The 23157-nt window shown below is 36.4% G+C and overlaps 1 protein-coding gene across 3 annotated transcripts in view; it reads right to left on the bottom strand.

The window, feature by feature from the left end:
- Positions 1–785: 785 nt before the first annotated feature.
- LOC126354250 (inositol polyphosphate-5-phosphatase A) overlaps positions 786–23157 on the bottom strand; it is a 311452-nt gene continuing 289080 nt past the window's right edge. For 2 of the 3 annotated variants that reach the window (XM_050003765.1, XM_050003764.1), the window contains one exon: positions 786–5301. In XM_050003765.1, coding sequence (XP_049859722.1) covers positions 5150–5301 — 152 coding nt within the window. In that variant the 3' untranslated portion in view covers positions 786–5149. The remainder of the gene's footprint in view (positions 5302–23157) is intronic. The other variant, XM_050003766.1, reaches the window with a different exon arrangement.

Consider the following 23157-nt stretch of genomic DNA (forward strand, 5'->3'; position numbering starts at 1 on the left):
TCTGAACCAGGTGAGAGGTTTAGGATTCTGGATTTTTAGGAAGTGTGGCTTTTTTTCTCTGTGCCAGAGCTTGATGGATACTAGAGTTAATAGCCGGCAATGTTGATTACATTTTCTGTTAAAACTTCCAGTTGTAACCTGGTAATAAAATTTGTTTCTGCTTTCCTTCAGTCCTGTGGGTAAACATTATCTTTACTGTAATTTAGACATCTGGTGCAAGGCATCCCCAGTGCAGGAAAACTTTGCTCGACATAAACATTAAAAAATTGAAATAAATGTTGTTTTATGAGATGCAAATACAGATTACTATGCAAAAGTCTGTATTAACTAATCAAATAATTCTGAAAAACAAAAGAATTAAAGAAATCCTGTTATGAATCTAATTTCTTTTAAAATCTGTAAGAAGTGGAGGAAAGTAACTGCAAATGATGGTAATCCTTCTCTCTCTCTCTCTCTCTCTCTCTCTCTCTCTCTCTCTCTCTCTCTCTCTCTCTCCCTCCCCCCGATCCCCCCCTCCCTTGAAGGAACATTTGGTTTGGTTCAGAAAGCATTTGTGACACTTTTTGTTAATCTTCTGTTGGCTGTTAACAAATAAGCAGGAATCCTTTTTGCTTTTATTTGACTATGTGTGAAATGTCTTATCTAGCACAAAGAAGACACAGCAATAAATGAGAAAAAATAACACTAAGTTTTCAAGACTCAGTAGTAAAATTTCATGTTACCTGAGAGCTTATACACTTAATATTTTGCAGGAAACATTGATTTTTGATTAACTAAGCTTGTGATGATTTATTTTATATATTGTTCAATCTTTATTTATTGCTTTGAGCATGTGTTTAATGACAGACAATAGTAACCAAGAAATCATGTACGACAATATTAGAAATAAAGAAATTTAAATTATGGTTTCAGACCTGAGATACATAAGAGAAAAGACACTAATATCTTGTACAGCTTTATATATATGAATATATGTTTGTTAATAAGAAAGAAAGATTTCTTAAGAAGCATGAATACTAGAATTTAAGATAACATGCAGACTTAGCCATAAATGCATGTGGAAATGATTTACTGCTAATAACAAAAACAGAAGTTTTCTTGTTTATCTCCATCCTGAATGAATATTTTTCTGTATTATTGTTAATTTTCCAATGAAACTTGTTCACATACAGAAACCACAAGCAAGTACACACCAGTTCACTGTGTACCCTGAGATTGCTCACTAACTACACATACAAATGCAGTATAATACACAAAGTTTCACTATACGAGTCTACTATATAACAGTGGACAGCAAAACATTTGTTTTTAGCATATGAATTGAATGGACAGTAGCATTATTTGTATTATTTAGCTCTCAGTGACAAAATGGATTATGAAATGTTACATTCCAGGGCAACACATTAAAGATGAAGATTGGAAATAAATGCTCTTTGAATGCTTCAGTTAGTCACCACAAACTGTTGTAAATACTCTAAGGTAACAAAATATTCACATTCCTCCTTTAACAAAAGTTTTATGCACAAAATCACATGTTACCTATTAGGAATTTTTTAAAGGGCCAGCACACATCAATCCAGCCAGGAAAAAAAGGTAGAAACGTATTAACAAATGCAAGTTATAAATATGAATCATTACATCCTTTGTACTCCCCCCCCCCCCCCCCCACATATTATGTGCGTGCCCTATTAATGAGTTTGGAGTTGAATGTTGTTTTTACCTCAGGAGGTATTTTACTACTTCTCTGCAGTGTTTCTGTATCCTCCAACCCCATCTCCTAGTGTGTGATTTCATTAGAGTTTACTATTGTATCCTATAAAATACCAATCAAATAAGTCACTATTGAATTTGTACCATGAAAAGAAAAATGGGCATGAAAGACCTTAATTTAACCGAAGTGATGATTATAAACAAATATTCCTTTGGGATTCAGTTACTGTGTAAAGCTACTAATTGCAGCCAGAGAATTTGTTCCTCTCTGTACTGTCTCATCAAAATTAAGATCTTATCTGATAGCTTTGCCAATGAATGATTTCTAAGACTCTATCATGAACACATACAAGCAGTGATTAAAAACTCCCTTAAAAGTTGTAGAACAAAGATAATTTTATAAGCAATACAACAAGTCTTATCACCTGTTTCAACTAAAAAATTAAACTGTTATGTTTAAAAAATCCAGAAACAAAAGCAAAGTATAATTCTTCTGTAACTTAAGCAATATTAAATGCCCAGGCATCTTATTGAAATTTTGTACATAGTTTGAGAATGAATATACAAAATATGTCTTGGTGTATAAGCCATATAGCTAAACCAAAGACACTAATAACAGGAGATTCTACTCTATTATAGACACTAATGAGATGGACAGTCCCACAACAAAAATTGCACAACAATTTTTTTTCCCTGACAAAAACATGTAAACATGCTGAAAAGCATTTTGACTATTTGTCTGACTAGATACATTTCCTTTAAGTTACACAAAAAAACTTATTCTACACATAACAAATTAGAAATGATTAACAGCCTATAACAATACTTGCTTACAATACTAGACACTAGCCTGCTCTTTAAAGACTGAAACCTGAAATATTATGGTTCACGTCTTCAACAATTATATTTTTTCTTAATCCTGCTTTCTTACATATTTTAACTAGTGGCATATATGCTAAACACTTTATTTATAACAGAACTAAGTTATTACTTCTGGGTGCAAGGAAGAAAATTATCCTCGTACATTGTAAATGCATTGCAAAGAAACAACAAATAGTACTTATTTTACAATAAATTTGCTATGGTAATATTACAAGCTTTAATTCTTGTATTTATTATTAAATAGAATGTTCTGATTATGTTTAGTGTTACATACCATTTCCGTAATATCTCATTCACATTTCTCACCTGTTTACATCTTCAAAGTATTTTAAAGGCAGCAAAAAGACAGTAATAATACAATTTCCATCCTACGGGGCCATAGAGTAAGAACAAGTTTAAGTAATAAGTACTGCCACAAAAAGCACTGTCTGCTACTATGACTATATTAAGCTTATCTTAACCCAGGGAGTAATGTAAACGGATGTTTCATGAATAAATCATTGCAGGAACTAAGGATGTAACAAACTGCTATTGATGTTATAACTGTTATTTACGGATTGTACCAACTATAAAGGTACAAAATTGTTTCAGTGTGTTTAACAAAGGAGAGCAGTAAAATTAAAATAAACAAACACAACAGTGTATAATAACCCTTTTTTAGGGCAAAAGGAGTACACAGCAGTATAAGTGACGTTTCTCGAAGAAATATTTTATATGAAGTGCCATATATGACAATAATGTTTCATAAATACAAGTATTAGTGCTGAAGGAAGAACTGAGAGATGAATATGTGCATTGTATCTGAGGGACATCAATGAGGCATAAGGAAACAAAATAATGAGATAAAATAAACTATTATAGGCTAATGAATGAATAGAAAGCACAACACATTCAGAATTTGGAAAAAATCTGGACACCAATGATCTCAACTAAGTAAATGAACAGATATAAATAAACCAAAGAATGCAAATGAAATGAATGAGGCACCGATAGCAGATTCAAGTGTTACTCTAACTGTGGTTTACACTAAGGAAGATTTGCAGAAAAAATGGGGGAATAATCAGAAAATGGAATTCCTTGTAATCTCTGCAGGAATGTATGATACAGAAAAACATCTTAAATCAATATAAAGTGAAATATTGAGAATTTATCAAGAAACAGGCTGTTGAAATCATACAATGCAGTCTCTCATGGTGGTTTTTTGCATCCCTTAATATACCTAAAAAGAAAAAGCACTAAAGACTGTTTGAAGATTAGAATGTTCATTGCAGATTTCCTAGTTAAAAGAACTCTATACAAAGTCACACATTGTTGAATATGCTTTCAGTTTCCTGTCAACATATAAACCACTATTTCCATCAAAAAGTGAATCTTACATTGTGTTAGAAGTGAAATGAATATTTTCAGCACTTCACTCTTCGCAGAGCACTGTGGTCCAGGGCTGTACAAGAAAGCGCTATTGTAAAATTATATATCCCATTTACAGTAATTTCTGTATGTTTGTGGTTGGGCATAACGTGTTCACTATGGATATTGAACATTTGTTTCTGATGTGATTCACAACCTGATTATTTGCATAGGATTTTGTTAATGGAAAATCTGCAACAGGGCTGCATGGTGGGATTGAGAATACTTCATTTGCAACTTTGTTTCAATTTAAACATGACTGGTTACAAGAAAATTATATTCCCATCTTCAGTTGCACAAATTTAGCAGTGGTTGTGAAGTGTTACTGTGCCACCACATCCACCTGTTCCACAGTTCAACCTGTTGTAGCATGAGACCACCTTGCAACTGACTACTAAATTTGTGCACCTGAAAATGTGAATACGATTTTCCAAAAATCAGTCATGTTTATAATAAAACAAAGTTACAACTGAAGCAGATATTTTCAATCACACACTGATTATTTGCAATTTTCCTAACATTTCGTCTTCATCCAGAATTGCACTGAACATCTTCAGAAGTGCTTCTCATTCTGGCAAGACTTGCCGACTCAGTGGAATGAGTAGGAACTCTGAAGATGTTCAGCTCAACTCTGGTGGAAATATTAAGAAAAGAAAAGTTTCATGTGCCAGAGCCATATAACCTAGACGATTTACCAATAGTTGAGACATCCAGTCATGTAAGACTTCATTGTATGATCATAAGTTTAATTACATCACAGAAAATCAAATATTATATGTGCTTTCCAAAAACACTGACACTTAAAGATGAATTCAGGTACTATCTTGTCTTTTCAGTTTTATGGTTTGCACATATGGCATTCATGTACCTAAGATTGCATTATATCAAGGCAAGGCAGATCCATAATGTAGATCTTTGTTTTGACTTTTTAGTTATTCTTGCTGGCATATGACTGACTGGAGCTTTACTTACACTTCAGACTTACAATCCTAATTTGACTAGAATATTTAGTATGTTTCAAATTAAGTATTAACTAACATAGTTGCTCTAAAAGAAAGAAGTATGCTAACATGGGTTTCTTTGGTTTACATCCAGAAGTGATAAATCAGGAGAAGAGTCTGTTGTAAAAGGAATGTAGCAGTTGATATGTTCACACTGATGTTTCCTTGAATATTCGAACTGGTAAATCAGAATGCTTGATATAGATGTAACGTGTAACTGTGGTATTTTCTGTGACTTCATCTGACCGTTTGTGATTTGAAAGACTTCCACCATCATTGTCCCAGGACACAAGGCTTGATCCTAAACAAGAAAAAAATTTACAGTGTGGAGTGTAAAAAAGTAATAACGCATTAAATACAAAGGTGCGGTAGGAAAAAATAACATTGTCATAAATAAATGTAATTTAAATCTGTGAAATGCTCATTTCAGATTAAAAGCTTACTATATAACTAACTTGGAAAGAAACAGAAGTTCCATATATACACATTTGATGATACCATTACTCACTTATGAATTCAAATTTGGAAGAAAAAAATTCTTAGAGGTCTAAATGAAATATCAGGCAATTAATGTTCTATGCTGTAAACCAGAGTATACAACTTATTTCTTTTGTAAAAATTGCTCCTTGTATCATTGTTACTGAAATCAAAGTGAAAAATATTTATTTTGCCCTCTACAATATTAAAAAATGAGGACTGCTTGATTTGTGAAGGTACGCACTGTTGTTATGACATGCCAATGTGTCTGGGTGCAAGAAAAAGGTTGTGGTATGATATAACTTTTGCTGCAGTTGAAGTAATATGAAACATATGTTGTATTCACACTTTTAAAATGTTCAGAAAATAATTAAGATAACGTGTTAAAAAGTCTAAATTTCAAAAACATACCCTGGAAGGTCACAGTGCCAGAATCTCATTTCTTACAAATCAACCACTGAAAATGAGTGTATGTACTGTTGCATAAGTGCAAATTCAGATTTCTCTGATAGAATCCTGATTCCTAATTATGCATATTGTTATCTGTTATCAGTGTTAGTAAAACATTTCTCTATGGTAGTGTCATACAAACATGAAACTAAATACAACATAGTTTTCTTACCTGCCGCAAAGACGAGAAGTAGCTCAGATTGAGACAGTGGCCCTCAAAGCATAAACAAATGAGCATAAATACAACATAATTTTACTCATTTGCCCCAAAGGTGAGAAATAACTCTGATTAAGATATGTTGATCTTCGCTTTCAGAGTATCTGAACTGACTAGTCAAGTGTATTGGAATTTCATATACAAAGTTACAATAATTTGCCCCCCCCCCCCCCCCCCCCACACACACACACTTTCTAAAATGTAGATCTGGAAGGTTATTACAGTATGAACAAAAAAAAAAAAAAAAAAAAAAAAAAAAAAAAAAAAAAAAAAAAAAAAAAAGAAAGAGTGCTTGGGAACAAGTCTCTACTTTATGTAAACTGTCACACACTTGTTATTGTCTCTATATCTTCTGTTGTGAAGCTGTAATCCTTGATAATGTTGTATCATAGATAACTTTGTCATCTAAGATTACTATTTTATAGCCTGCTTAGTTATTAATGTAGGTACAACATGAAGTGCAAGGGTCCCAGTCTGGGGCATGCAGGACATAATTCTACCTTTGTCGATGACTCTCCATCGTACTGTGTACTGCCTACCAAGAATCCTCAGTTCAGTCACAGATTTCATTTGATACCCCATATGATTGTACTTTTGTCAATAAGTGTTGATGTGGCACTAAGTCGTATGTTTTTCAGAAATCAAGAAATCCTGTGCCTTCCTAATTGCCTTGATCCATGGCTTTCAGGGTGTCATGTGAAAAAGTATGAGCTGGATTTCACATTACTGATATTTTCAGAATCCATGCTGATGGCATAGAGGTCATTCTGTTTGAGATGCCTCATTATGTTTGAGCTCATTTTATGTTCCAAGATTCTAAAACAGATGGATGTCAGTAATCAGTAATACTGGATGGTACTTTAGGGGATCATTTCTGCCACCCTTCTTATAGATGAGCATGATATGTACTTTCCTTCAACCAAAGGAGGAACTTCTTTTATTAAAGAGATCTATTGTATATTATGTTTAAAACAGTTGTCACCTCAGTTTCCAACTTCTGTATATAATCATAGGGACTTGATCAGTTTTAGTAATTACTTAACACCACTGTATCACTCATCTTTGCAATGGTGTGAAAGTTAAACTGAGGCTGTACTCCTTGATTTGAAAATGGAGTTAATCATTTCTTATTTTCCACTGCTTACCTCAGCTCCAATTCCTGTGTCATTTGTGAATGTCTAGACACTAACTTGTGTGCCTTAACATGTGACACAAAGTTGTGGTATACAATGGGGGGGTCCCTACCATCACATTCTGTTCCATAAGGTACATTTGAATCCGGTGCTTCATCAACCACTATTCTAAGTTGAACTGCAGTTATTCTAAAGTTGAATTCCTGTCCCTCTACATGTTCATGCCCATAGCTAAAGATATAGAGTTCTTCACTGAGATGCAATACTACTGCCTCTTTATCTAGTTTACAGAATATGTAAATCTTCCGACTTTCTGTAGTTGCACTTTATGAAAAGGAAAGTTGATACTCACCATATAGCAAAGATGCTGAGTTGCAAATAGATACAACAAAAAGACTCTCACAATTAAAACTTTCAGCCATCAAGGCCTTTTTCAACAATAATCAAGGCCTTTTCCAACAATAAACAACAGACACACACCCAAACACAACTTGCACACATGATTGCAGTCTGAGGCAACTGAAACCAGTTGCCTGAGACTGCACTGCAGTTGTGTGAGCGAGTTTTGTGTGTGTGTGTGCTGTTGACGAAGGCCTGGGTGTGTGTGCGTGTGTGTGTGTGTGTGTGTGTGTGTGTGTGTGTGTGTGTGTGTGTGTGTGTGTGTGTGTGTGTGCTGTTGATGAAGGCCTGGATGTGCCTATCTGCAACTCAGCATCTCTGCTATATGGTGAGTAGCAACTTTCCTTTTCATAATATTGTCACTTTCTGCCCTGGATTTTCCATTGTTTGATTGTTGTAGTTACACTTTGGTAATCACGCAACCTCCCCGTGTTCACTGACACCAGTTTCAATGTGAATTTCTTCAAAGACCTCAGATTTATTAGACACCTTTAGATTTGATATATTTCTGAGATAAGTAAGGTTCCGGACTGTCTATTCTAAGCAGGTTTTGAAAAAAGTATTGGGTATTGCAAGATGTCTTATCATACCCACTACTTACAAAACTTTAATTTCCCACTCTGTTGTTGAATGAATAAGTTGTTTTACAATGATAATATTCTGACTGGGGAACATAAATATTAGCGAGCTGAGGTTTTGTCTCAACATTTTGATTTTTCTAGGGATGACCCTAGTGGCCAGTAGAAGGCTCAAATATAAGTTTACATCCAATGGTGATACTGGGTTTTGCCCAAACAATCTCACATCCAGCTACAATTTATATCTCAGTGGGTTTGAGTTTCTCTTCTACTGCTACAAATATGCTACATTCATTTCCCATCAACCTGTCTATCAGCATACACTTAAATTTACATCTGAAACCTCAGTACCATTAACTTCAGGTTTTATCCAGCTTTCTATACTTAACATTATGTGAGCTTCACTGCTGGTTTTAGACTTACTTCAAATGTGGGACTTTGGTTCTAACACTCTGGCAACTGATTACCAGGATTTTAATAGTCCCATCTGTGTTATGCTAATACTTTGGGGTCTTACACAGCTTCATTATTGGCTCTGAATGAAGAAATGCCTAATCTAAGCAAACTCTTGTGTGGACTGTACATGAAGTCAGCTATCAGGGTAGGGATCCTGACCTGATCCATTGACTTCTGCAACTGTGCTTTGCAAACCACTGTGAGGTGCTTGGCAGAGGTTATATCCCACTGTACCAGTTATTAGAGTTTCTTCGTGTTCCACTCATGTATGGAGTGCAGGAAAAAAGATTGTTTGAACACTTTTGTGTGTGCAGTAATTACTCTTTTCCTCATTATGTCTATGTGAGTGAGGCATAGGGGGTTGTAGTACATTCCTAGAATAATCATTTAAAGCTAGTTCTTGAAGCTTTGTTAATAAACTTTCTCAAGATAGTTTATGACTATCTTCAAGAGTCTTCCAGTTCAGTTCCTTCAATATCTCTGTAACACTCTCCCACGGATTAAATAAATCTGTGACCGTTTGTGCTGCTCTTCCCTGTATACTAGAAATATCCCTTGTTAGTCCTATTGGTAAGGATCCCTTACACATGAGCAATAATCTAGGAACTGTTCACACTAGTGACTTGTAAGCAATATCCTTTGTAGACTGATTGCACTTTCCCAGTACTCTACCAACAAACCAAAGTCTGCCATCTGCCTTACCCACAACTGAACCTATGTGATCATTCCATTTCATATCCCTAAAAAGCATTACACCCAGGTATTTGCATGAGTTGGCTGATTCCAAAAGTGACTCACTTTATGTTTGACCTCTGCTTAAGACAGTATTACTACTTAGGATACATATTGGTTGAAAGCACCGATGATGGCTGTTAATCAGCTGAAATCGATTTGCAAAAGTGAATAAATAAAACACGATTTTGTGACTGGTTGCTGCATATTTGGTAATTTAATAAGATACTATGTTTTTTGTATTGTGAAGTGCAAAATTTTACATTTCTGAACATTTAGAGCAAGTTGCCAATCTCTGCACCATCTTGAAATCTTACCAAGATCTGACTGAATATTTATGCAGCTTCTTTCAGATAGTTCTTCATTATAGATTACTGCATCATCGGAAAAAAGCCTGCTTATGCTATTAATATTGTCTGTGAAGTCTTTCATACACAGTATGAACAGAAAAGGTCCCAACACACTTCCCTGGGGCAAACCTGAGGTTCCTTCTACATCTGACAATGACTACCAAAAAAGTCCTCAATCCAGTCATAAATTTCACTTGATATCCGTTATGATTGTACTTTTGACAATAAGTGAGTCAAATGCTTTTCAGAAATAAAGAAACACTGCATTTACCAAGTTTGCTTGATCCAAGTTTTCAGTATGTCATGTGAGAAAAGTCCGAGTTGGGTTTCACATTGTCAGTGTTTTTGTAATCCCTGCTGGTTGGCACTGAGGAGGTCATTATGTTCAGGATACCTCATTATGTTTGAGCTCAGAAAATTTTCTAAGATTCTACAACAAATCAATGTCAAGGATATTGGATGGTAGTTTTGTGGATCACTTCTGCTACCCTTCTTGTAGACCCTGCCTTTTTCCAAGAACTGGGCATGCCTTTATATTCGAGGGATCTACAATAGATTATAGTTAGAAGAGAGACTAATTCAGTTGCAAATTCATTATATTATCTGATAGGGATGTCACCTGAGCCAGGAGTTTTTTCCATTTTAACGATTCCAGTTATTTCTCAACATCATTGACACTTACTTCTTTCATCTTTTCATTGGTACAAGGATTAAAATTGGGGCAATTCTCCTGCGTTTTCCTTTTCAAGGGGAGCGTTTGAAAATGGAATTAAGCATTTCAGCTTTTGCTTTGCTACCCTCAATTTCAGTTCCTGTCTCATTCGCTAGGGCTGGACACTAACTTTGGTGCCACTAACATCCTTTACATATAACCAGAATTTCTTTGGGTTCTGTGACAGTATTCTGCTAGTCATTCAAGGCTTCACACTTTGCTCTCTTGACAGCCGAATGCATTTCATTCAGCATCTGTCTGTCTACAGCCCTGGCCTTCATTTTGCACTTATTATGCAGTAATCTCTGTTTTGTTAGAAGTTTCTTTACAGTGACTGTATACCATGGAGATTCCCTACCATTATGAATTGTTCTACTGGGTACATATCTATCCAGTGCATGATCAACTATTCTTTTAAACTTGAGCCAGAGTTCCTCTAGACGCTGCTGCACTCTGCTGAAAGCTTCAAGTTCCTCATTGAAATATGACACTACTGATTTTTTATCAAGTTTACTGAACAAACATATTTCTCTGCTTGTTTTAGTTGTTCTTTTTTACTTTGGTAATCATTGTTGTCATAACCACATCATGGTCACTGATATCAGTTTCGATGTGGACATCCTCAGAGAGGTCAGCTCTATTTGTTGCCATTAGATCCAATGTATTTCCACCATGAGTGGAGTTCTTAAAAATCTATTCTAGGTAATTTTCAGAGAAGGTATTTAGTACAGTTTCACGGGATGTCTTATCATGCCCACCACTAACAAAACTGTTATTTTCTCAATTAATTGCTGGATGATTAAAGTCTTCACCGATGATTACTTTATGACAGAGGAACTTACCTATGAGTGAACTGAGGTTTTCTCTAAGGTTTTTGGTTACATCATCAGGAGATGAGTCTGGTGGGCGACAGAAGGATCCAATAATCATTTTATGGCCATCCCTGATACTGAGTCTTGCCCATACAATCACACATGCAGCTTCAGTTTCTACCTTGGTGGATTTAGGGGGATCTACAGTTCTTTACCCTGTGGCACATGTCAACAAAACCACAGCTTAGCTTGACATAGAACCTTTGAAGTCATTAGTTCAAGCCCTCCATTTGACCATCCGTTCTGTGGACAGTGCTGTAGATTGAGGGTTTTGTTGATATTTCATGAGCATGGCAGCTCTTCTCAGCTGTCTCTGTCATTCAGTGTAATGATGCAGTTACGACCTCTGAGGCCACACAATATGCATTGTTTTTTCCATTCTGTACCTGGTTCACCCAGCTCTCTCACTGGTGCCACAGCAGTCTCTTCAAAATGTTGAATGAGGAACACAGGTACATACTCTGATTATTATTATGCCTTGTGGGCATTTTCCTGAGGGGTGCCATTACTCACCATATGTTTGAACTGTCAGTGACTTTGAATAATGTAATGATAAAAATTGTTTCAGTTAATGTTATGAAGAATAGAAGGAAATTTAGTAGCCAGTGATTTCAACTGACTTCTAATTATTATTATCACAGAATCAAAGAGCATTTGCCTTGCCAATCTGTATTGATTTAATGTCTAATAATGATCCAAATTACATTTTGAATTTTTTTGCATGTTGTGGGCAGATTTTAGTATTTTTATAACATGGTGAAGAATGCTTATAGTATTGAGTAAAGCTGTTCTGTTGCATTAAATAAAGCCTCTCTTCCCTGCAGTCTTATTAACACTGTCTCTAATTGCCTAATGAACTTTAAAAAAATTCCTATGTGTGTGTGTGTGTGGGGGGGGGGGGGGGGGAGGGGGGAGTGGATGGGGTCTTGAATATTGTTAAATAATCTATCTTGTAATATTCTCAAAACTCTTACTAAGTCACAGCACTCTAATAAGAGTTATTCAATGCAGTACTCATTTAGGCCTGTGGCCTGAAATTTATTCTACATTTTGTGTCTATAATCTGTCTCTGTAGCCAGGAAGTCAGTATAGTAGGCTGTCATGTGGGGGATCCAGGTGAATTCCCAGTACTGCCAGGGATTTTTCCTGGGTGAGAGGACTGGGACGGTTCCACTCAGCCTCATGATGATAATTAAGGAACTACTTGACTCAGTGGTAGTGGCTCCAGGTCTGCTAATCCAACAGTGGCTGGTGAGAGTGGTGTTCTGATTACATACCCCTCCATACCACATCCAAATGATGCCAATGGATAATGGATGACATGGTGGTCAGTTGACTCTGACTGGCCCATCTATGGCCAGAATTGCTGAGCTTTCCTATTTGTATATTGCTACTCATGCCATTGCCCGAGAACAGCTAATGGACTCCTTACAATATTATGTGTCATCTCGCACCATTAGACAGAGACTAGCAGCAACCAGGCAAGGGAACTACTGCCCCACGTGTAAGCAACTGTTAACATTACAACAGAAACAGCTGAAATGAAGTGGTGCCATGACCAGGAAGCATGGACTGCTGTAGAATGGTATCACATTATGTTCAACAATGAATCACCATTCTGCAGTACTCTGGGTGAACGTAGTTGACAAGTATGGTGATGATCTGGAGAGAGATCCCAATGGTGTTACTCCTGATATCATGGTATGGGGAGCCACTGAATATGGCTTCATATAACAACTGGCAGTGATTGAGGGCAATTCTGATGGCATAGTGGTATGTCACTGACATCCTACATCCTCCTGTAGTATCCTGATGCAACAGTATTGTGGTGCCATTTTTCAGCAGTACAATGCTCATCAAAACATCGCACATGTTGCTGTGAAGTGTCTGCATTATGTTGACATACTTCTGTGGTCAGTGATATCCCCTACTCTGTTACCAATTGAACTTGTATGGAATCAACTATGGCGTCAACTCCATCCAGGATACAAGGGACCAGCTACAACAGTTGTGAGCCAGATTGCTCCATGAGAGGTTACAGTCACTTTATGACACTCTTTCCAGCTGAATCAATGCATGCATCCACGCCAGCAAGTCTGCAACATCATATTGATAAAATAATGGGCTGCAGCTTTGTAAATTTGACTTGATTTTGTTATCACTGAAATAACATTGGATATACTCTAACCTGTGAAATTTAGTTTTGCCTTCTCCTCCCCTTCTAAGTGCTTCACATTTTTGGTATGTGGTTTAACTTGTAACCATCTAGTTGCATGTGTCCAATTCTGTGAATTCCAAATACTGTTCTGTTTTTCATAATACATTTGTAGAAAAACTTTTTGATTTCTCAATTTTCAAATGTGAGATTAGAAGCACATCTTTTTTAATTACATTCTACTGACGTTTTGATGTAAGAGTCCAAATTTATCTTAATTTTTACCCTCAGTGTTTGTCAAGATGCCTTTTTTTGTTTATCCATTAATTTTTGCAGCTGTGTCTATAGTTATCTGGCAGCTCTGTGGTTTGAAAACATTTAACCTGAAAAAACCTAGTAAAAATGTTGGAAATCATAGGAAATGGACAGACAGAACTGTGCTTTGTGGTCTAACATGTCTATTCTATGAAATAGCATGCTCCACTCCTAACCATTCAGGCCAACAAATGATGATTCTGGAAAGCAGAAACATTATTTAGGTAGTTGTAAGTGTGAAGCATCCCACAGTGAGAGGTCTGGTTTGCCATATGTGCAGTTAGAGTGTAAAAGGCATCAGCTCAGAACGTCAACAAGGACAATGACAAGTGGACATTTCCACCTGTTGGGAAGGGCTGGTTATGCTTTGGCACCACAGTTTGGCTGTGCCTTGGGAGTCATGGAGCAAAGGTCACGGGCGATAACAGTGCTAGAACAATTGAAAAATACGTGAAAACTATAATACAGAACTGTCAAATCAATACATGTTGCAATCTATGTTGAGCTACCATTTATGAGAGATCTGTTTCTCCCTCAATTTTAAATGGAGTTGTACAGTGAAAACATTACACTAACAATGCAGAAGAGTTGCCGTGAAAGCAGCTATGTCATTTTAATGGCTTGAATAGATCGGAGCTCCCTTTCAGCGCCCACCCACTACAAAAGCTGAAGATGTCTCACTTCATAGCCTAGTGACACTGCATAGCATTCCCATTACAGAGAATAACTTCAAGAATGGTGACTGCAAGACATTTGTAAGGTAAAAGTTGGCACACATAACAACTGGGTGAGAGATTGTGCACAGAACAGAACGTATCATACTAAAAACCCACTTGGGCCATTTCATTCAGCAACCATGATAGGATGCAAATTAACGGTGCTGAAAGAAGAGAGCTTTAATAATAATAATAATAATAAGAGGAGGAAGAAGAAGAAGAAGAGAATTTCCAAGAATTTTGATGAAAATAATGCAAGAAGATACAATGTTGCCCAGAGCAATCCAAGTTAATAACTGATAAAAAATAAGCAGTCACATGACATGCTTCAATTAATTTGAACATATAAGAAGAAATAAGTTTAATTTGGTTTATACCAAAGAAGTGTTAATAAGTAAAAGGAGTTGGGCAAAGGATGTTAGTTAACTGTAGCAATGAGGTCAACCGTGAAAGATATTTGTGTGCTTTAGTAACCTTTAGCATGTGAGTAGAGTACGCAGTGTGATTTGGAGATTACAATTGCAGCAGAGATCTATGAAAGCATTCCTGCAGCAGCTGACCAGCTCAACAGTGCAGCCCCACTTCACAGTGCAGTGGCCAATCAGCTGGCTACACAATGATTATGCACAGCAGCTCATTGCAATAATTATGCAGCAGCTCATTGCTACATAACTTAGCCAACATGTGACACATTATCAGCATAGAATAGTTATCTGTACACATGATTAGATGAGCTGAAACAGCACATAGACATTTCACTGGCTTCAGGAAGTTAGGTCAAAATCTAGTGATACCATTTAAATATGAACGAGGCTATACCTAATGCTGTTAAAATTGCATCCCAGTTAGGACTAGGAAGATGGTGGAATTAGTAGCTCTTACTAAGGCTCAAAGGGAGGAATTAAAAAACTCAAACAAAAATTTCTCAAATTTAGAAAGCCAAGGAGAGGAATGAAAAGGTTAATGGGAGGAGGTAGCTGCAACAGTAGATCAAATTTCTAATATAGAAGTAACTTTATTAAAGTAACCTAAGGAGTTACAAATGGAGATAATTAAACAGTGTGACTTAGTCAGAGAAGAGGTTCAAGAACAGTTCAAAGAGAGAAACAAAAAAGAAGCAAACTTTTAAGAGAGTATTTAGGTGTCTGAGTGTGCTTAGTAAAATGTATGATGATCGTAACCTAAGTATGCTAAATATTTAATATGTAATGAATACACAGATGAAGATTTGAAATGGGCGTTCACTGATGGGTATAGGAATATGCTTGCTAGTAGCGATATTCATATGTGTATTGCATTTAAATTTCATAATAATCAGAATATAAACATCAATGGGTATTTAAAAGAAGTTTTAAGCACTGGATGTGAATTTTTTAAGTTATTATGTAAACTACTGTTGGTTGGGAGAATGAAGATGCTGTGTAAATAAATAAATTCTAATCTATGTAGGTGAGATGTACCTGTCTGTAACAAGTAAACAGTTTAGTGGAGAGGCAGGAAAAGACTGAACATGTATTTATTCTCCTGCTCCTGGAGGAAGTTATAGTATATTGTGTTGAGGGCACATAAAGATCATTACAGATGCAATGTGCTTCAAGTTAATCAGTCGTCGAACTGGAGAAAGCCATAAGGTTCATTTTAAAGCTATAGGTTGAATTTTTGTGATTTCATTTACTTTTGTCACCTACATGAGGCTCTGTGGCCTTATTACCTATTTATTTAATGGTAGATTAAAGCTAACGGAGAGGTTTTGAACTAAGTGATGAACAAATTGAGCAGCACCTCCAGTTGCCAGGAATCAGCAGTTAGGTTAAGCATATTAAGGATGATTGCTGGACCTGTGGCCGTAGCACCTGAATGCTGTGTAATCTCTGGAGTTTTATGGATACTATGAAGGCAGTATTTGTATGATGAGCTCTAACTGATTAAGGATTAGCATTATAGTCCAAATATAAAGAAACAGGAGAGTAAATTTTTTCCGAGTTGTTGTGGACCATTAAAAGTAGCGGGCATTCTCACCCAAAAGTGGTAGTCTTAGGAGACCTGGCGACTGTTCAAGAAAAGGAATTATATAATACTGAAATATTAAAGAAATCTGTATTCCCAGGAAAATCTGTGGTCTTTGCATGTTCGGCAGGTTGACATCCTGCTGATGACCATGGTAACTGTTTTAGTATTCCCCATTTCATTTTCCCTGGAGTAGTTTCTTTTGCTCTTTCTATCATGTTGCCTTTAACCTAAACCCATCTCCTGCTGGCCTATCCTAGAGGTAAATATGACAGATGAGGGTTCTACGTAGACCTATAATGTGTATGGTAACACTAAAAGAATGTTGCTTAAGATCTAAGCATGAAATACATACATTGATCAATGATGATTAAAAGCAACATAGAGATTGAAGATTTCTTTTAAAGCATGTAAACAGAGGGATGAGGAAGGGAAAGGAAACCATTCCCTAATTGGACTACGACATCCTACTATGCAAGTGAAAAAGCAATAGTTTTTTGAGTCAATTGTTTTGCCACTATAGCTGTAAAATAAGACTAAAACTATTGTTATCTCTGGTCAGAGGTCACTAATGAATGATTGCTTAACAGTTGATGCATGAAAATAACAAAAAGCAGTCCAGTTATCTCTGATGAGAGAGTCCTAGTGAATAAATAACTTTTAAGTAAATGAAATAAGAATGCTATAGTTATTAGTTGTTGTTGTTGTTGTTGTTGTTGTTGTTGTTGTTGTGGTCTTCAGTCCTGAGACTGGTTTGATGCAGCTCTCCATGCTACTCTATCCTGTGCAAGCTTCTTCATCTTGTGTACTTTGACACGTTCCACATCATTACGAAAGAATCGTGTTCATGATCCATGGAACAAGAAATAAAACTAACTAACTAACATCTCCCAGTACCTACTGCAACCTACATCCTTCTGAATCTGCTTAGTGTGTTCATCTCTTGGTCTCCCTCTACTATTTTTACCCTCCACGGTGCCCTCCAATACTAAATTGGTGATCCCTTGATGCCTCAGAACATACATTACATTAAAAAATTCTGTCGGAACAGGTCTCAGAAGACCTAATAGGTGCCGCCTGACCGCCCTGTCAGTCATCGTCGAAGATAGGTGTTAAAGTGTTACTGGATGCGAAGATATGGGGAGGGGGGGGGGGGGGGGGGGGGGAGGGGAGGACATAGTCAGCACACCGCTCTCCCAGTTTCTCATGACCAGAGCCACTACTTCTATATCAAGTGAGTCCTCAATGGAGCTCACAAGGGCTGAGTGGACCCCACTTGCCAACAATGCTCGGCAGACCCAGATGGTCACTCATCCAAGTGCTAGCCGAGCCCAACAGCACTTAAACTTCAGGAATCTGATGGGAACTGGTGTTACCTCTGCGATAAGGCCATAGTTCAGTATATTCTGTGAAGAGGTGCAAAATTGGAGGATTGATGAGCTGGTAAGTAGGTATGTCTTATTTTATAAAAACTGAAAATGTTAAATAGAGATTAAGCAAACTTAGAATTATTCTCAACAGAACTCAGTCACCAAATTTATGTGAAAATATTTTGTTGATGCTGACTTACATATGGAGAAATGGCCATCACAATAAAATAAGGGAAATCAGATCAAACACTGAAAGAGGTATGTGTTCACTTTTTCCGTGTGCTTTTTGAGATTGGAATAATAGAGAATTATTGTGAAGGTGGTTCAATGAACCCCATGCCAAGCACTTACGTGTGATTTGCAGAGTATCCATGTAGATGTAGATGAGATCAAGAAGCTGCATTCATTTAAAGAAATGAAGAAAACATGAGACTTGGAGAACTGCAATTTTGTAATTCTTTTTTATATGAGCAGTGTGTGGCTGCTTCAGCAATAAAGAATAAAGATAAACATTATAATCTTGTGGCAATGAATAGCTCCCTGGTGAACAGCCACTGACAACAAGCATTTATTGGAAGGTGAAGACTTCTGAGAGAAGCTTGTATGAATGTTATTAGTAACTCATGGTAAAAAGAATATAAGAGGAATAACATGAGACAAGGTTCATTACTGGGTGGTTTAATAAAGCTTATTTAAGTTATTGTGTTAGAAGGTTTATAGGTAAAAAGGTTCCAAAGAACGAGTCAGGAAACATATATTTGGAATGACTGGGAAGAGTCAATATGATATGGAGAAACTTCACCTTTGGAATGAATACAGATAAGGGTCACAGGCCGTGCATTCTGTTAAAGATTTTAAGAGGGTGCATGCCCAATTTTTTTTATCTATTGGAGAGCATGACAGGTGAACCCAGAGAAAGAATGGTCCACGTTTTTAGTCAGGTGGCTCCATAGGTGGAATGACTTGAATCGGTTTTTGTATGTGGGGATTAATAAAGTGACACACATCAAAAAGATGAAAAGGTATTTACACAGCATCTGCCCATAGAAGAAGGTGTAAGTGCAACTTTCGCAGAGGCAGAGCTGTACGATAACTGTTAGTCACACTGTAGAAGTGCTCTTCAAAATAATTGAAGTCTTACCAGGGCAGTGATGATTCTTTTAATGTATGTTTCCAAACATGTCTGACTTACCACAGATCTGAGATTTGGAATAGTGGAAAGTAGTGTAGAATAAAATGACATCATCTAACTCATCATAACGATGAACTTAAAACATTTTCTGTCCTATTAAATTAAGAAACCTATCTTGTTGGAATCAATGAAATGAAAACAAAATAAATGCAATTACCTCTGAGTAATAGTACTATAATAATGAGACAGACTGATTAAACTGGGCAAATATCTCGTCATGTTTTTATCTACAAAAATGACATGCTGTTTGTGTAAACCAACTGGATGATAGCACAAGAAAAATCTAGTACACTTAGAGCAGTAAAATGTGTAATGGAAAAGTCATTCACTAGATTTAAGCATGTAATGAAGAACTGTAGGCAGAATGAGATTTTCACTCTGCAGCGGAGTGTGCAAGTTCGAGTCTTGGTCTGGCACACTGTTTTAATCTGCCAGGAAGTTTCAAGAACTGTATGGTTGAAGAGGTATACATCAATATTTTGAAAAAAAGTATAATGAATGTGAAATGAAGCTATTACAGAGGCACTCTATCTTTAATCTAAGCAAGCTGAATTATGTAATAGATATTTTTCTAAAATCAAAATGCAAAGGAGAAAGCTAAGCTCTCATAAATTCTGAAAAAATAAAGTTTATGTATGGGATTATGAGTCAAGAAATATGCTCATACATGTTTTATTATTTGCAGAAATAAAAATGGATTTGGCATTAAGTGGCCTTATGTAATAATAATAATAATAATAATAATAATAATAATAATAATCAAGAATGGGGTTCCACAAGGGTCAGTCTTGGGTCCTTTGTTGTTCTTAATATATATTAATGACTTGCCATTCTATATTCATGAAGAGGCAAAGTTAGTTCTCTTTGCTGATGATACAAGTATAGTAATAATACCTGACAAACAAGAATTAAATGATGAAATTGTCAATAATGTCTTTCAGAAAATTACTAAGTGGTTCCTTGTAAACGGACTCTCACTGAATTTTGATAAGACACAGTACATACAGTTCTGTACAGTAAATGGTATGACACCATTAATAAATATAGACCTTAATCAGAAGCGTATAGCTAAGGTAGAATATTCAAAATTTTTAGGTGTATCCATTGATGAGAGATTACATTGGAAGAAACACATTGATGATCTGCTGAAACATTTGAGTTCAGCTACTTATGCAATAAGGGTCATTGCAAATTTTGGTGATAAACATCAGTAAATTAGCTTACTATGCCTATTTTCACTCATTGCTTGCATATGGCATCATATTTTGGGGTAATTCATCACTGAGAAATAAAATATTTATTGCACAAAAGCATGTAATCAGAAAAATAGCTGGAGTGCACCCAAGATCATCCTGCAGACATTTGATTAAGGATCTAGGGATATTCACAGTAGCTTCTCAGTATATATACTCTCTTATGAAATTTGTTATTAACAACCAAACCCAAATCAAAAGTAATAGCAGTGTGCATAACTACAATACTAGGAAAAAGGACGATCTTCACTAGTAAATCTAACTTTGGCACAGAAAGGGGTGAGTTATACTGCCACTAAAGTCTTTGGTCACTTACCAAATAGTATCAAAAGTCTGACATATAACCAACAACTATTTAAGAAGAAATTAAAAGAATTTCTGAATGACAACTCCTTCTACTCCATAGAGGAATTTTTAGATATAAATTAAGAAAAAAAGAAAAAAAAAACAAAAAAATTATTTAAAATAAGTTAAAAGAAAAAGCAAAAAATAAAAAAGTTGTTATATTAACTTAATTATGTTGTTAAATTAACTTAATCATGTCATGTATTGGAAAATTTGACTTGTTCCACATCATTACAAAATATTGTATTCATGATCCATGGAACTAGTATTTATCTAATCTAATCTAGTCTAATAATAATAGTAATAGAATGAAAGTTAAAACTTTGGTTATTTCATTGAGATTTTTCAATATTATGTGCTGCTTGTAATTAGTCAAGTAAGTTGGATCACACATCTTTCGTCTCAGTGGGGGAACCTGTGATGTAACATCTTGATTCCATGGAATAATGTGTTCCATTTCTAACCACTCACGGTGACAAAAGATGTTCATGGCAATGGAAATGTTATTTACATAGTTGTTAAGTATGAAACGTTGCATTGTGCATGCTCTGGTTTGCCATATGTGCAGATAAAGCATAAAAGGTGTTTGTCCGCTCATAAAATTGACAAAGTGCGATGATGAATGAGTGTCTCCCCTGGCATTGGGGCTTGGTGCTGCTTTGGAAATTGCAGAGCAGAGGATGTGGGTGATAATGTCAAAACCAGAACAATAGAATAATATATGAAAACTGGCATTCTGCCACGTCAAATCATTACCTGAATATATGTCACAATTTATACTGAGCTACTAGTTAGGAGCGATCTGTTCCACCCTCAATTGTAAATGAAATTGTACAGTGGAAACATCATGCTAATAGTACAGAAGAGTTACTGCAAAAGTGACAGACATCATTATTTTAGTAGCTTGAATAGATTAGAGCTCTCTTTCAGCACCCACCAGCTGTCACGTCACAGTCTAGTGGCACTGCATAGCAGGTTCCCTACAGCAAATAACTTTAGTAACAGCAACTGCAAGATATTTGTAAGGTAAAAGTTGGTGCACATATCAGCCAGCTGACAGATCATACATACTGTGGAACACATCAGACCAAAATCCACTTGTTGTACATAAGCTTTGGGGAATTAGTGATGCAAGTGACTCCTTACTGGAAACATTCAGATGTAGCCCATGTTAAGTATCATGTCACTGTGTAAAAGTTGACACACCAGTCTCATCCTTGAGTGAGTTTCCCATCAAGCTAATTGAATTCTGATGTTCTGTGTTTATACACATTCAGTAGAATGCTTCATCCAAGGCCTGTCATATCACTCAAAGTGTGAAGCAGTCTCAACATTAATGTGAAGAGCATTCTCAGCTACATGCTTAACATCTTCCTCAACTGAGCTTACAGTTTGGACTGCAATTCTTAGGATACATTTATGCTGCAGCCTCACTGTTCACACCACGCTACTCACTGCTGGCACATTATACCTTGCTGCTCACCAGAAGCCATGTTACATTTACACTGAAGCCTCGCTGCTCACTGGGAGTAATTACCCTTCTGCTATTCGCATCGTTATTAGAAAGTTAGCTGCGTCAAACACAACACTGCTGAAGTGGCCTTGAATCAGTCAATCACTGCTCAAGTTTCAGGAAATGCAGCTATGGTCATGGCTCAAAACACAAATCACTGTAATATCATTGTCTGGCAAAGATTGAAGCGAGCAGTGATTGTACATGTTAATGGATCAGTAAGACTCAGTAGGCTTGTTTCATCATCACCAGGTCACGCTTGTGAGTAGTCAGAAGGCATGATAAATGTGCCCTTAGGCCGATGTAATCTCTGCAAATAACTGTCTTGGAGACACTTTTATAGCTTATTATGCATTTAATGTCAGGTATCAGTGTAGAAGAATGGCTCCTTTCGGTCACCCTTCTGCTGGCCTACATCTAACATTTCCTGTTTTTTCAGAGCCTCAAACTGACAGTGTATGAGAAATTTATTATTTCTTAGACAGATGACATCATCTGCCCTTCTTCAAGGTGCATGCGGATTCTATCAACTTAAACAGGATCGAAATGGAACCCCTGTGTTACCATAGTAAACTTCTCTGAGAAAATACTCTCCCCTCATAACAAGCATGAAAATGCAGCTGAGACACACAAATTTAGTGTTTCATTTACTGTTTCACTAAGTGCCTCTTTGAAGTAATCCTTTCCTCTATTGTTGTTATTGTGGTTGTTGTTATCGTGGTCTTCAGTTCAAAGACTTGTTTGATGCAGTTCTTCATGCCACCCTATCCTGCACAGGCCTCTTCATCTCCAAATAACTACTGCAACCTGCATCCATTTTAATCTGCATACTGTACTCATCTCTTGGTCTTCTTCTGCAAATTAACCCCCTCCCCCTAAACCATGCAGTTCCCGCCAATACTAATTTGAAGATTT

The sequence above is a fragment of the Schistocerca gregaria genome, chromosome 3 (assembly GCF_023897955.1).
Source record: "Schistocerca gregaria isolate iqSchGreg1 chromosome 3, iqSchGreg1.2, whole genome shotgun sequence".
NCBI classification, from domain to species: Eukaryota; Metazoa; Arthropoda; class Insecta; order Orthoptera; family Acrididae; genus Schistocerca; species Schistocerca gregaria.